Genomic DNA, 16,609 nt, shown 5'->3' on the forward strand with positions numbered 1-16,609 from the left:
AAAACTGGAAGCTTTTGGAAGGTTGACTGGACAGGTGTCAAAAGAAGTAACTGTTAATTATTCTACTCAGCCTTCACAGTTGTGTTTACCATGGGGTTGTGCACATGAAGTAGGTAGGAAATGTGTTTGCTGCTGGGTGTTGGGGTTCTTGGGGCAGCATTCCAAGGAAGACTGACACAGCTTCAGTTCCTCTGTTGTCAGTGCCGGTCTTACCTCTGTGAGCCTCTTTAGCTGTAACTGAATTAGATTATAAACTCTTGGGGTTTTTTCTTCATAGTTCTTTTCTATCAGCTTAGGGAGCTTGAGCTGGCTGGATGAATGTTGAAGCTGGTGTGTGGGAGAGGTGGGACCGCCTGTCTGGCAGTGGAAGAGAGTGAACTGCTGCTTTCTGTAGCAGTGAACTATTACATGAGCTCATCTGTAAAACCTCTGCCTTAGAGATTAACTTGCTGATAGGAAAAAAGGGGAGTGAGCTGTGTAAATAAAGAAGTTTACTCTTCAGTGTAAATCAGTATGTCTAAAGTTGAATAGTAAAAGCTTGTTCTTGCTGAAAAATGATGCCAGAGCCAAAAGACTGACTCAGATTTTCGAATTCTTTCAACTTTAACTGAAACTGGAAACAGACTTTCTGTATTGGTGATATGGTCATGCTGATATAAATCCTAGACTTTCAAACACTGAAACTTAAAAGAAAAATCAATCATTGAGCTTAACATAAAAGCTGCATCTTTCTGTGGCATAATTTTGCCTCCAAATGGCAATTCAAAGAGAACTGAAACCCTTGAGACTTGCCTAAATGTCTCTAAATCTGGCCTTTTAAAATTACCACTGTAAACCAAAAGTGGATGGTAAGATCCAAGAAGTTGCACTGTAGTCTTTCAGCTATTTATTCATGGAAGCCAGCAGCTTTACTTTGTATGTGTAAAGGCAAAACAACATTTTGCTCAATTTGTGAGAGGTGCTACAAAATGCAAAGGAGTTGTGAGAAATGAGGTCTGCTCAGACAATGAGGATCAGTGAGAGAAGGAAGAAGGAGGAAAGTTTACAGGATTAAACCATACTAAAATGCTAATGTATGGAAGTTGTGCATGTCTGTAAATATTAATTGTGATTGAACAGGCATTTAAAATCTCAGAGTATGTCATGAAAGTTAGGCATCTGCAACTGACTTCAGCTTGATAAAGAAATAGTTTATGGTAGATAATGCATTCTGCGGTATCTGAAGTATGTGTATTAGTTACCTGGTTAGCTGTATACTCTTACAAAACTGATTTCATAGGCATTTTGGTTTAGTGTGGAATTTGTATCCCTGCTAGTTTCAGTGCAATAATTACAGTAGCTTAATTTTAATGCAAGTAGGCAGTATCTTTTATTCTTCATTTCCGTGGTGTCAGCTATTGAGATGGACAAGCAACAGTAAAGAGGCTATTAATATTCTCACGCTCTTGTAGCCAAAACCTTTGGAGACCATTCAGAAAAGCAGCGGGAAAAGTTATATAACATGCATTTAAAGGGTTAAGGAAAGGGAAAAAAGAAATAGGCTGTTGCCAAGTTAGTATGGGATGAGATCCTAGTCCATGTCAATTTAAACTGATTTGCTTTGTCAGTTGCTTTCCGCTATGAATTGTTGGAAGCAGGCAACCCAAGTTAGAGAAGTAGGCTACCCTGGTTCTCATGCAGTGTATTTCTCGGCAGTGCTTGGCCATAACATCAACCAATAAAGAACTGATGACTCTGTGGTGTCCCTGAATTAACCCCTTGCACCAGTCAATTGACTACATAGGGGCTCTTTTACAGAGCTTCAGGATTGTTATTGTTTGATCTCTGAAGCGAGATGGCTTGTTTACTTTAAGCCATTTCTCTCTATTCAGTAGAAATAAGAAATACTTTTACTTGGGTCATTTGCTAAGCTTTTAGAAGTGAGAATTGATGAATTCTGGTAACGTACAACACGCACAAAATAAAATCTTGAATCCTAAACCCTGAAATGCTAGCTTTTAGTTCAGCTGCATGCATGGCTAGAAGCAGCACAGTGTGTTTTGCTTTGTTGGTTATTAAACACGGGCTTATTCCCTGTTAGCCTCCTACTTTTGGTGTATTTTTAATCGGAAGGTTTAATTTATTGAACTTCCTGAGTCTTCTGTTTGTAACTTATCATTGAATTTAAAAGCTAAAGAGAAAAATTGCCTTGATGCTGGACTATTTATGATACAAAGATGCTATGTGGCTGATGTTAGGCTGTAGGATAGCATCTTCATGATGAGTTCTCTTGCAATTATGGTTGTGCTGTAATATTCCTTGTGAGTGAATTTGTTACGAACCTATACTGTTAAAGGAGTGCTGCCGTGCATTTGAAAACAGTTCTTGTAATGTTTATGACTTTAGTCTTAAAGTTCAAAAGTTGCATTAGTTTTAAACATTTGTCTTGAATCCACATTTGTTTGTAAGCATTACACAGCTCTATTGATGCACAACTAGAGATAGACAGCAGTGAAAAGCTGGACTTTCAGCTTTGGGAAAGATTAGCATGAAAAGGGTCTATATGTTCACATTTTGTTAAGCAATTTAAAATTATCCTGTGTGTATGAGCATTCTCTTGTAAGTTAACAGCACCCATCCCTACTTATCTGCTGAGTTCAGTACAATTAAGATTTCCTCTGCACCAGCTGGGTACGTGGAGTAGACAGACAAACCTGCTTTTCACAGGGACTGTTGCTTCTTCAGCGTGTCTGTCTCGTATGGTGCAGAGGTGAAAGCTCTTTTGGTGTGTTCTGTCTGATCGCTTGTTCTGTGTCTCTGCCAGTCAGTGCATTGTCCCTGCTTACAGGGATATCTGGTTCAGGAAATGATGTTAATAGAAGTTCTGTTTAAACTTCATTGGAATTTGTGGATTTGTAAGTATAAATTTGAAGGTATACTTAACTGGTTATGGATAGGAAGTGTTTGTTGGCCTTGGACCAGAAATGTCAGATTTGGGTTTTTTTGGGTTTTTTTTTGTTTTGGTTTTTTTTTGTGTTTTTTTTTTTTAAGAATGCAACACTAATTTTTTATTTTTTACAGGTTTTTTCATATCTCTTATATTTCACATCTTTTGCTGAGTGGTAGCTTTTCACCTCCTGTTGCCTCTTCTGGTTTCTAGTTTCTTTTCAGCATTTTCAAATTCTTCATCTCAGGATTCTTAATTAGAATTCTGTATTGTGATTTATCTGGTGAGCAGCATTGTAGAAGCCAGAAGCAGCAAAACTAAAATTACCACATCTGCCTCTTGATAGGTCATCACAGATATTTTTCTCTCTCTTTAGTATTTTTAGTTAAATAATTAATTGCTTGATAAAATTACGTGTCACAAGTCATCTATATGCATGACTGCTTTGTGGACCAGCACAAAGTTTGAGGAACAGCAGTTATTGTTGTGCTTCCTCATGTCCGTCTTGGGCTTAAAACTCCCTTTGCCTCTAGGCTGGAGCACAGGAGCTGGGAAAACTGCTCTGTGCTGGAAGGAGTGGTGCTCTGCTGGCTCTGTCTCCATGTGATCCCACTGGTGCTGCTGGTGGCCCTGTTTCCTTCAGGTGTACTCGCCTTTCAATGGTAGTTCCAGAGCAGTTGCTTGGTCTCAGCTGCAGAAACATCTCCCTTCTGGGTTTGTGTCCAGCAAACCTTGTGTGTACTCCCTCATGTTAGAACCATGCTGAAGGCAGACCGAAGGCATGTCTAACCTGTCCTTACTTTGCACAAACTTTGTTTCTCTTAAATGAAGCAAAACCTCCTGTAATTAATTGACAGTTCTGAAATGTTGTCTTCTTAAAGAATTAGAACCTGACTTCAGTTCTTTCAATATAGCTTTAAGGGGGTTTGTGTGTGTGTATACAACTGCATCAAAATACAGCTCTATTGTGCTCGTATGCGTATACATACCTGTGTGTATCTTTTTCTTAAAGATATGGACATTGGTAGTTGGTTACCTGCTGATGGTTTCATTCAAGTGGAATATAAGCACTGAACGTTACTTAAAAGCAGTCTCTGTCCCTGTCTGGATCATGCTGCTCTTTCACTTAGGTGAGTAACAAGAAGTTATTGTGTCTGCTGGGATTCTGTTGTCTTGCAAACAAAACTGCTTACTTGCTCTTCTGCTAAATCTTTATGATGGAGTCTTAGGTGAGCTGCAGGGTGTTTTCTCTGCTCAGTCATTCTGGCTCCATGTGGCCAGAAGGGAGCGTTGGAGTAGGGAGTGGGAAGACATCGAGATGCTGAGCTATGTGTGTCTTCTGCTTCGCCTGCCCTGTTTCTCCTTTCCATGATTTTCCCTTATTTGGCTCATGGACCTGGTATTCCCTGATGGTGGGGAAGGACTGAGGCCACATGTGGGTGGATTGAGACTTTCACTTGTGTTGATTTTCAATATTATTATTCTCTTCAGAGCCTGTCATTAACCAAGGCTGAAGCTGTAAAATGCATTTAGTAGTAGTAATAGAAGCAAAAAAACTTCTATCAGTAGTCAACGAGCATGTTGATATAGTATCAACGATATCAAATAAATGTGCCAGTACTTTGTATAGTCTGTTAATACCAATATAATTGTAAGGATCTGTTAGTATTAGATTTATTTAACATATTTAATATAACAAATTACGATACTATATTATCATATCAAACTTTATGGTAGGAGTATCAGGCAAATAATAGAAGACTCACAATGAAAGGTTTCACAACATACTTCATTATTTATTTTGTTTTAGCAGCAGGTTTTAAGGCTTTTTCTGACCATGTGGAGACACTTTTCGTGAGGTTTTAAGATACAAATAATGACTACATCATTTGCTTACATTTTGATGGTCTTGTATTTGCTGGAAGTACTGGCTGAAAAGCCAAAATGCAAGAAGGCTCTGCTTGATGCCACTCTGTGGAGTTCTAACATAAACATAGGTTGTTTTTTGTTTTTTTTTTTTTTGTGGGGGAGGGTGGTGCATCTGATATCTAAAATGTTTTGCATGTTGTTTTTAAGTTGTTATCTGTATTAGCATAGTTTCAAGTCACTGAAGTTAGGAACAGTAACAGCTAGGTTTATTCACTGAGAAACTTGTTCACCTGTTTCTTCTATTCTTCCTTTCCATAAATGTAGAGAACTTGTTTGCTTTATGACACTTCTTAGTTTCTGCCCAGATTTTTCTTGGTTGATGTGATGTCTTTCTTGGTTTTCCTTAATGTAGTTTGTTAATGGCATAGTTTTTCTTGTTAAAATACCAAACACACATAAAAAACCTGTGTATTTCAGCTTCTGTGGCAGGTTCCTGGAGAATTCCGGTGTTCCTGGTTATCGTTGTTCTGATGACTGTAGGGGTGTTGCATGACCCGCAGAACGGCAAGGACTCTTCTGGTAAGGAACGAGTCACTATTTCTGTTGTTGGAGGCAAAAGTTCTGTAAAGGCAAGTGAAAGAATGTAGACTGTTGTATTACTGTAAATTCAACATCATACAGATTGCAAGAGTGTACTGTAAGATTTTTAGTATGTTTTTTCCAAGTGGTTTACACATGTCAAAGTGAATCTTTGATTATTTGCAGAAAATAATTGCAATGGACTGATGTTTCTTTTCCATAGCAAAGCAACAAGTCTCATTATCGAACCCGTTGCTTAAATTTACAGAATCCTATATGCAGTTTCAAGCACAAAGCAAGCCCAGGAATTTGAAATCAAAGGCTAATTTTGAAAGAAATCAGCGATACGGGTTTTGTAGCTCCTGTAATACTGAGTATGAAGGAAGCTGAGACAACTCCATCCAAGAATTTTCTTATATCCAGTTATTCATTTTTAAAATAGTGCTTTCTTAAAACTATGGTTTGTGTTTAGACTCTGACGAAAAACAGGTTTTGCCTGTTGTGAGTCAGTTTTGCATAGCGGCAAATGTCAGGTGTTCCTTTGTGTGTGATTATTTTGGGAAGCTTTCTTTTCCTGCCTTGCTGTTTTAGTTTTCTTGAAAGTTGTCGTAATCTTGGTTAGTAGAATTAATTATCTGGTGTAGAGATTTTTAGATTAATTGGACTGCCAGCAACTGCAAATAACTTGGTTGGTAGCGGTTCATTAGCAAGGAAGGTGCTAAGCAAATAACTGATTTTGTGTTGTGGCTCCAGGTGTATTGTAGTCCTAAAATTAATAGCACTCATTCCTGTTTGATCGTATTGACTGGATATATTGCATATTAAAAAGTAACAGTGTCGATCCATATTATTTCTGTTGCTTGCCAGCTTTGGTGGATATTGAGTAACAAATAAAACATTTGAAGACCTAAGGTTTTCTGTATTTACATACACATACATATTTTACAGGGGCAGAGCTTCCTGGTCAGATGATTTCCATTGCTGCTTCAACAATTGCCATGGCAATTTCGATGACAGAAGATGAGTCCAATAATGAACGTTCCTCACAACCCTCAGGTGACTGAATACTCTGTAAGAAAACATTTGCATTTGCTCTCAAAGCATGAAACTGGAGGGAATTAAGAACAAATATCAAAATAGGCCCTCTTCTCTTCATCCTGTCCAAAATTAGCATGTTTATACTTGCCTTGTGAAACAAGTGTATGTTTTAAAAAGTGTTAAGATGACAATAATATGAATTCTAGCTTTCAAATGATAGTTTACATGGCTGGCTGTACATTTAGAAGGCCTGACTAGAAGATTTTTTTCCCCAGAATGAGGGCCTATTTTTTTCCTATTTTTTATTACTTTTTTTTGTTAATTATTTTCCCTAGCCACCTTTTGATTTGTTGGCAGTTACGAGAGTAGACAAAACAGGTCATTCAACATGACAGAATGTGAACTTCCAAAAGTTCATTTTAAAAATGGTGGTGTCTCAGAGTCATCTACTTCAAGACAGTATGTTCTCGATATTGTCTGTAGTGTGTAAATTGCGCTTCAGAGGAGGAAACATAGTGATTGTGCAGGAGAGGATGCTTTGAACCCCTGTGGTTTTAAAAACTTCTGTCTAAAGGCTACTGTTTGTGAAACTAAGTTACTTCAGCCACCAGGTGAAACGGTGTAGAGCAAGCTATTCAGAAATCTTTTGATGAACTGTAAACAGACTTCCTGATTTTAAATGTGTCAATGTAAGCTGTACTTGAAAATGTGCTTCATTTTTAAATACAAAAAGGGTAACTTTAGACGACTTATTCTTTTGTGAGTTAGGTTGTTGTTTTTCTTCGCAGCAGGAAAAGAACAACTATCAAGTTTCTTGTTTACTCCTAACAATAGTTCAAATAATTTTCCAGCACACTGTTGGGTATTAGCATTCCATTTTGTGATATGTAGTAGGCATCATTTTGGTTGTCTTTGGTTTGTATCTTCTGTGTGAATGGTGGTGAAACTTTACTCTTGTACAGCAAAAGGTTCTATCTGAATGGTTAAGAAACTGCAACTGTTTTGGTTTTCCTCTGCAGTGGTTTTTTGATGTTTTGTTATCTTGCTTTGGAACTTGTAACACACATCTGTTTTATGAAAACTGAGATTTTGAAAGTGTTCACTTTTTCAGCCAGGTGGCTAGCAGACTTCAGGAGGGCATCTTACTTCTATCTGTTCTAAATACATCAGTAGTTGTCGGTTTATTAATTGTTGGTAGCAGTAACAGTGTTTATACTGTATTAAATCAGTTATACAACAGTCAATGCATGTTTTTACTGTTCGCCTTCCCTTGTTCATGAAAAAAGCAGGAGGGGAAGTAAACTGTATTGATTTTTATAGGTTTTTCTGAACACTCATGTTTTTCCTTATTTTGTAGTTGAATACTGGTGTTTAGTGTTGAGGGTGAGGCATTTAGTGATACCAGTGCAGGTGGTCTAGCTTGTCCTTCCAGGTGTCCCAAGAATTTCCAGACTATACAGCATATGAGAAGTCCGCAACTTAAGAAGCAAGTACCACTGCAGTTTTTTGTTAGCTGCCGTGTAGACAGGATTCAATTGTCTTGTTGGCTTTGAATATTAAAAATACTAAAATCCTTAAATGTAGTCACGCCTCTTATCTTCTCTTCCCCGCCCCGCTTCATTTTCTTAAAAAAAAAAAAAACAAACCCAAAACTTTTTTTCTCTTGAAATTACAGAAAGATGTGATTATTCATGAAGGGGTACCTTCACCCCGGTGTCCTGAAAGACTTTTGCATTCATAGTAATAAAATCACTGTTTCACCTAACTCTGAAGACTTTATTCTGACACACTGCTCCATAGAGATATAGACACTTGTCTTCCTGTTTGTGCTGCTGTTCCTTTTCCTTCTGTTTAAGGAGGAGAAGGAAAATAATTCAAAATGTTATGCCAGCACAAAGTTGACTTAACAGAAAATGTATAGTGTAAAGAAAAGAATGTGTCTTAAGAAAGCCTGTAAAATTGACTAGTTTTGTTGCTTTTATTACGTTCAAGTAAGTACTATACATTCTGCTTTTGCTAGAACTCTTTACTGGGTATTATGTTAGCCATTTGGGAAAGACTGTCATACTTTCATTAGTTGGAAGATACAAAGGTGTTTTTCAGATTTCATGTCTAGAAATGCCGTGAAGCATGCCAAACGGCATTTTACAGATCCTGAAGTTACTCTAAATCAGTTTTCTGAGACTACTTTTTTCCTATTTGTGTTGTCAAGATATTCAGGAATTGGTTTGCAGGACATATCTTGACAACAAAATACGAATTTTTTCATTTGCAGTTTGGTGGGGGTTTTGGGTGGGTCAACTCTGTGAACTGACTTAGGATAGTCAGTGGCAGTTCTGATGGTGAAGAGTCTGTGTGGGTCATGGGGAGAATACTGGGTCATCGGCAGTACTCGTTTAGTTTTGCTGAAGTGCTCGAACTGCAGTCTGAAAAAGCTTTCTTGTTTTTGGATCTCCTAGGAGTTTTTAGTCTTTTTATAATTACTTTTTTCTTCCCCATCAGCTCTTTCCCATCTGTGTTGCATTCTGTGTACAGTCTCCTTAAATTAATAGGGAAACTGGAAGCGAATGAGGCTGTTTAATTGGTACTGCTCTTGACGTTACTGTTGCTGTTATTTAATTAGGGTTTTCTTCATTGCAAATTATGTTGATCAAATTTTTCATTACCAAAAGAAAGAATATTCTTTTTTTTCTTTCATAAAAATAACTCTTCTAAGGGCTTTTGGGGCAAAAAATTTTGAATAACTTTAATCTTGAGGCATAGACATCAGCATATTAAATTCCCTTGTTTTTTCTATTTTGGCTTTTAGCACATCCCTTTGATAAATACTTGTTTCTACTTGTTGTCATGTTACTACTTATGTTAATTATATTAATTTTGGAGCAAAAGAAGTAAAAATAAAAGTGTTGATTAAGCTACATTGTTAGGGGAGAATTTTCAATTATGGATATACAGCTTTCAAATTTAGTGCATCATAAGCTGGATCCATTTGCTTCTATTAGTACTTTCCTGCTTGCTTAAGAATAGACAGAGAGATGCAGGGGAATGATAGACCTTTTGTGTCTTATGACAAAAACATTCTGTCTTTTTAGGAAACCTTCTCTTTACAGGTAACTTCTTCTCCCCTCATAAAAAAATTAGCTGTTGTCTTTTTCTCTGAAGTGTAGTTTGTATGACAGGGCTGGCCTTCATCCCCTTGAGACATGAGCTGATTTGCCAAGAAGCATTCCACCTGAAGCTTCTGTGACTTTAGCTTCTTGCCGAGCTCCTTCTTGCAGGTTGCATGCTGTCATTCCTTTGGGAATGTTCTGAAGTTTACCAAATATGTTACCAGCAACCAGTTGATGCTTCCATCATCATCCCAGTGTCTGTCAATTGGGTGAATCAGTAGATCTGCATTATTGTACTGGTGTGGTGTGTTTATAAGCTCTAAAACCAGTTCCCCTTACTTGTAGAGCACCAGTGCAGACTTCTAAAACCAAAGAAGGGTGTTCATCCAGTGTGTGAGGCTGCAGAATTTGTCACTTGCCACTACTGCACACGTATGACAGATCTGTCTTGTCTTTTTGTACATTGTAGCTGTCATGCTTTAGGCTAGGAATGGCTTTAGTGACACATTGCAGCTAAAACCATGTGTGTGGAACATGAGTTATTTGGCTGATATGCATGAAGTACATTGTAATACAGTTTTTACAGCAGTTTTTCTTCGTGGGAGGGAAGTGTTTGGTGTTGATGTGACACAAATCCAGTGAAAGAATGACCTGCTGCAGTAAGCACCAACATAAAAAATTGCCTTTTATTCTTCAGCATAGAGTGACTTTTCAGGTTTTTTTGTGTGTGCGTTCTTCCACCATGGCTGCAAATTTCTTTCGAGTAATGGTGCGTGGGAAGCGTGCATTTCACCACCAGCATGGGGTGTTTGTAAAAGCTAATACTGCTGTTCTCAGGGAGAGATTCTACATACAGTGACTAAAGGTGGATTTAGTGTCGCCTGTACTGGGCAGTTTTACCAGCTAAAAAGTTAAATAAATAGATATATTTTATTCTCTGTACCAGAATTTTACTTTGGACATAATGTTTTTGCCTGAAATGACTATTTACTGTTTAATTTATAAGTGCCTTTAACACATCAGTTCGCATTTTTTAATTGACTGTCATGTTTACTAACTTAAGAATGAGAGAATGACAACATCTGTTACTCACAGATTTATGCTTACTGTTGTTACTAAAATGTGTTACACAAACAGGTAATTCAGGATCACAGTGTGAGTGCTCTGTTTTGTAATGTGAGTGTCCAGGAAAAGAAAAAGTGTAGTAAGACATTTGTAAGATACGAGATTTCTCTTCACTGTATACTGTTTATTTTTGTATTGTTTCAATAATCTTTGAGCAAATCTAAGACTTCTTTTTGAGTACTTTAAGTAAAGAGAAATCAAAGATTTCTTTTAAGACTTCAGGTTTTTTTTTTAGAAGTTAATGACACTGCTTTTTAAAGATTTACAGTTCTTTTGTAAAATCTATTTGGCTTGTAATACACCTGCAGTGACAGGAGGCCTCTTAGAGGTTGTAGCATCTTTGCTTCTCTCCTCCTCCCTGCACTGCTTTCCATGTCGTTGCATGATGTGGGAGAGTTTACGCAGCCCTGTTCTAGCTTTTCAAAATTCAGATCAGTGCCAAGGCTGTCTTTGTCTTTTAGAGAAATTAAAAGAAACCACATCAGAACCAACCCGCAAAAAGGTTAATTTGGGACTGAGGAGCATATTCTGTTCTATGGTGAACATTGATGTGATAATTTCCACTTCTTTGTTTGCATTTGTTTGTTGTAGGAGCAACAGAAGGTGATCAGCCTCCACGCGCTTCATCATCTTTCTCCTCTTCATCCTCTTCTGGGAGCAGACAAAGACCTGAGATTGGATCTTTTCTTAGAAAAAAGAAAACTAGTGATATCTACTTTGTTACACTTGTGTGGGCCATTGTCATTGTCCAGATCTGGCTAAATTTCTGGATTGTGCAGCTATTGCCGGTGCCTTTTGCAGGTAATAATCGAATTATTAGCAATGTAGGTTAAATGATAACTTTGGACAGCCTTAGGCTTTATGTTAAATGAAATAGGAGAGGCTTGTATGACTTTTAATTTAAAACTTTTTCAAGACTCTTGTTAAGAAAAGATGAATTGTAATTTCAGATTGGAAGACTGATGTGCACTGTTTGTTACCAGATAGGGGGCAACTCTGTGAAATTGCTTTGTCTGTTGACTGTTGTAGTTATCTGGAGTAATTTGATGCCATACTTTACACTGTAGGAATACTTAAAAGAGTTTAGAGTACTTTGTTTTTAATTCCTCTTGATGTCATGTCTTTCATGTTTTTGCACCTATAGATAAAGAATGTTTTAGTTGTTATTCAGTACTGAAGTACAGCTCATGCTAACTTTTAATTTCCATGAAAAATGGGTTGCTAGGCTCTGTGGACAAGTTGCGAGATAAGTTTGATTCTAATTCTAGCTCTGAGGTTAATTAGCTTTGTTACTTCACATCTACACGCACCTGTTCTCTTATGTATCAAGCAAGAATGGAGTAATTATGGTAGCTATCTGAAGAGGTTATTTTAAAACTGAATGTCATTTTTTCCGATACTCTTTTGGGGGGTGAATAGGGAAGGTGGGAACTCTGGAAATATACATGAGCTGCTATGAATCTGAAGGCGTTTCCTCCCATTCCCCTACTATAAACAACGTAAGTTTCCTAATTTGCTTGAATTTTCTCTAAACTTCATTTAGAATGCTAATTGTCAGCATTGAAAATGTATTTAACACCTAAATGTAGCTATTTTCCCTTTTACCAAGTGTGGTGGGTTAGCCTCAGCTAGTGACCCACAGAGCCAGTCACTCTTTTCCTGTCTTCCAGTATGGGTGCATCCATGAGCTTCAGTCCTTTTGGGAAGGTAGCAGCTCAGGCATCTCCTCATCCCTAGGCCGCAGTCCCTTCAAGAGGTGTACCTACTTTGCCATGGTCCCTCTTAGTGGTGTGCCTGCTCCACTGTGGAGCACTCCTCCTCTGGCCTTTTTGTTCTCTCTGTTTATCCCTCTGCTCCCTTGATCTCACTATGTTCCCTCCCCTTCTGACTTTCTAGTGTTTTCTGTCTTTTCTTAAATATATTTCTCACAGAGGTACCATACCTTTGCCTGATGGGCTCAGCTTTGGGCTGTGGAGGGCCCATTGTGGGGCTAACTGGAACAGACTGGCACAAGGCAGCTCCTGATCTCTCCCTATGGAGGCTCTCCCTATGGGCTGTGGCACTGTAGCAGCAGCTAAAGGGTAGTGTGATTGTTAGGCATATAAATAGCTGAATATGGAGTAAGAGGGGAGAGGGGTTTGAGCTTTGTTTCTTTCCTCTGTAGTTGCTACAAAAGAAATGGCCCAGTTTTAGTGTCTGGGCATTGCAGGTAATGGCAATGACAGGTTGGATATAGCTCATAAATAAATCATAAAAATGATAAAAGGATTAGAAAATAAATTTTAGACTTACTAGAAGCTGAGCTTACGTGGCTTAATTTATTGAAGAGAAAAGTCAAGGAGTGACTTAATGACTGTTTAGAAGTACCTTCTTGGGTGGGAGGAAAAATGGATGCAATAGTTTTGAAGTTGGGCAGAGAACAATGAATGGATTGAGCCAGATAAATCTATATCAAACTGCATATCTGAAAAGGAAATGGATAAATACTGCTGCTGCCAGTCATTAGATCTAAAATAGCTGCCCAAACAATAAACTCATGCCAAAATAGAAATTAATTTTAAGAATATTTGTGACCTGTTGCCTTAGCAGTGACACTGGGCCATTAAGTGCTTTTTCTTGATGTATAACTAATCACCACAAAAATATTATGAAAAGGCAGTGTAATGATGAACAGAGCCAAATTTAGAACAGTGTATCGCATTAAATGTCAGAAGGTGAATGATGATAATCTGAGTTGTTAAAAGAGAGGTGGTATTAAAAATATTTAGTAGTGGAAAATAGGTAAGCATATAAAGCATGTTTTCTTGCAACTGTTCGAGTTTAAGAAGACTAATAACTTTAAGACCTTAAGGAGAATGCAGTACCTTTAACATTTTTCCTTAAATGCATTTGTATTTCGGTAGAATGAGATGCTCTTTTAAAATTGCTTAATGTAGAGTTATCATATATACTACATATGATAAAATGAAAAGGGGGGAAAAATGACTCTTGAATTTAAAAGCTAAGCAATAAACCAGGTTTTGTGTTTTGTTCACCGATGTGAGTCTGGAAATCCTGGTACTGCACCTTTTTAAAATCTTTCATTTACTTCCTTGCTTGTTCTGTTGCATTCTTTTTTTTAACTTCTGCTGTTATCTTCAGGTGATTTTCTGCTTTCTGGAAATGTTTGTAACTTCTTCCTATGCAGCCTTTCTCTTGTTCACAACTTTCTAATAACAGTCCTTTTAGCTTTTTCTCTCTTGCTTCTTTTTAACCTAATACAGTTACAGCTGTGTGATTGACTGTGGCACCTTCTGACATCACTTGTGCAATGAGTGTATGCTCATTCGTTGCAAGGAAACTTCAACCTGTAAGTTAGGTGCTGGGACTCACACTCTATTTTTTCCTGTTTCCTTTTTAATGTTTGCCACATGATCTGTAGTGGAAAGATTTTTAGGTTCTTCTATTTCTTCAAGAGATTAAATCCCATATTTGCCACATGGTGGTGCCAGAGTGTAAGCAAACCAAATGTCAGCAAATTGTTGAATAAGCTGTCCACGGACGAGGACTTAACTGCTACAGATAATAGGTTCTCATGGAACTTTGATAAATGCCCTGTAGACATTTAAAGTTAACCTTTTCAGAGATGTATGTGATTTTACACATCTCCAAGTAGAAGCATGATGTGAATTTTTGAGAATGAGGGAATTACTGTGATGTTGATGTATGACAGAAGGTAATGAATCTAGTTTGGAGGACAGTCTTTCATAATTTTAAAAAAAAAAGCTTTATTAATAGCACACTTAAATGTAGTGGTGGGGAGTTCAGTATCAAATGTTGCTATAAATACAATATAATTGGAGGAGTACCGCTGACATTTTCACAAGTTATTTTATTGTATAAGTAGAATTTTTAACACTGACTGTAGGTTTTTATCTACATGTGAAGTTCATTGTTACTGAATTCTGGTCTAAAAAGAAATAATGAGAAATTAGGAGAATTATGAGCGTCTGTTGCTAATGATTTCACTTTATTTTCTTTTGGAACCACAGTTTTCATTATTTGGAGATGCAGCTTAATTTCATTTAGAGATTTGTATATCGATATTTTATGGCAGGACTGGGTTGTGAGACTTTCCAGTCTGTTACTGCTACATATAATAATTATGGTCCTTTAAGTTGATGTATCTTGTAATGATGTTTTTGTCACTGCTATGTTGGCATCAGTACTCCAGTGAAATCAGTTGTGATACAGATTTTTGTTTATAATATGAATTAACTAAATCCTCTGTCCTGATGTTAAATTTACTAAGTGCTTTGGAAGATTACTCACTTTTGTTCTTTTCAGTGATAAGAAGATAGATAATTTGAGTGGTATAACATTTTGTTGAATAATAAAAAAAAGAATATGGCAAATATTTAATGACTGTTAAAAGTCTGTTAGCTTCAAAAGAAAGTTTCATATGTATCGTGCTTTTTATTGCTTTTACTTTTTCTGATTGTGTTGGGTCACAAGTTTTGCATGTCTACTCAAGAGAGTGAGGGAGAGCAGTGCCATCGCAGAATTGGAACCATAGCCCTTATGCACAAGTCTCTGGGCTTTATTTCATGGCAAGTTAGTGGACATGAGCTTTTATTTCTGGAACTGTAATGCTAGACATTTCTAGTGCTGTTTAGCTCTTTAATTTACAGTGGATACGTGTTAAGAGTGTTGGAGAAAAGCTGTCTGTAGTAACAAAATACTTCTTTTGGGGAGAAAATAAGTTGGAAATAATTATTTTTTTGTGTCTGATTTTGAGGAGCAGCATGGATTTTTTTCTGAAAGAAAAATTTCTGAAAAATTTCATGCCAAGATAAAAAGCTGATCTCAAAATAATGTTTTTGATGTTTAAAAGCAATATTAATCAGTAGCTGTATTTCAGTTGAAAGTTTAAAGGAACACTTCTTTGCTGTGAAGTTACGCAAGATCTGCAGTTAGCTCTAAAAGGAAAGATACAGCATTAGCAGTCTAGAGGGCCTAAAACGGAAGAATTGAGGCTGAAATTTTTTTTATGTGTAACTTACTGTTAAGTTCTGAAGGTGGTATTTTTTGTGAAGTCGTCTGTCGTGGTGTATGTGTCAAGATGTGATATATCCACTGTACTGGAATCACAGGATAGCACCTGCTTATCCCAGGCCTTGTTCGGGTCTGTTAGCGGCATCATCGGGTAATGTGCAGGCATCTCTCTTCTGCCATCTAAATTCCTCGTGGATAGGCATAGCTGTAAAGCGAGTGAGGCCTTTAGTACTAAAGCCACTTCAAATTTCAGAAAGTGGTTTCTAATGGGAAATTAAACTCAAGAATATTCTTTTTTCTTTTTCATTGGTCTTTCAGAATAGAATAGATGTGTCATCTTGTCGTGCTCCTCTGAGATCTCTAATACTTAATCTCCTTCTTGTGGTTACAGTTTGGGCACTTAAAAAACTCGTGATTCATTTTGGAGTCTTGAACTTCATGGCAAACCGTTGCAAAAGTTGGTGGCAACTTGTTGAAAATTTTGTGAAGGAACGTCAGGAAGCTCTTGCTCCACGGCCCATCAGGGGGCTTGGAAGAGTCATGCTAAAGCTTGACAGTAAGGTATTTCTACTTATTTCCTTAAGCTACTTAAACATTTGTTTTATTCTCTGTTCACTGTATGCTGAGATGCTTTAATTCTAAAACAAATGTCTGTCACTAATGGACATGTCTCTCATGTAAAACTCTCTCTGTTTTTGGTGTATTTTAAACCATGTCTCTTCTGTCACTATTCACACTTAAGTACACTTTAAACTTTGTTAAATGACTACAAGCAAAGCTTGACAGAAGCTTTTTAAATGTTGGGTTGGCTTTAGAAGATTCCTTATTTGAGTAAAGCAAATGTCTCATGCTTCAGTCACCTTACCTGATTATAAAGAGATTGAAGTTAAACTTCCTGAGCTTTAATTTGAAGGGTGAGACATTCCTG

General features: G+C 37.2%; 1 protein-coding gene across 1 annotated transcript in view; it reads left to right on the plus strand.

Annotated features, from left to right (window-relative positions):
* Positions 1-3,459: 3,459 nt before the first annotated feature.
* Positions 3,460-16,609, plus strand: part of TMEM245 (transmembrane protein 245) — a gene marked incomplete at its 5' end in the record, with an annotated part of 67,141 nt that continues 53,991 nt past the window's right edge. The window contains 6 exons of the mRNA XM_010182197.1: positions 3,460-3,588; positions 3,939-4,056; positions 5,273-5,374; positions 6,323-6,430; positions 11,239-11,448; positions 16,073-16,242. Of these exons, the coding sequence (XP_010180499.1) occupies positions 3,460-3,588; positions 3,939-4,056; positions 5,273-5,374; positions 6,323-6,430; positions 11,239-11,448; positions 16,073-16,242 (837 nt within the window). The remainder of the gene's footprint in view (positions 3,589-3,938; positions 4,057-5,272; positions 5,375-6,322; positions 6,431-11,238; positions 11,449-16,072; positions 16,243-16,609) is intronic.

Source organism: Mesitornis unicolor, unplaced genomic scaffold (assembly GCF_000695765.1).
Source record: "Mesitornis unicolor isolate BGI_N332 unplaced genomic scaffold, ASM69576v1 scaffold43723, whole genome shotgun sequence".
NCBI classification, from domain to species: domain Eukaryota; kingdom Metazoa; phylum Chordata; class Aves; order Mesitornithiformes; family Mesitornithidae; genus Mesitornis; species Mesitornis unicolor.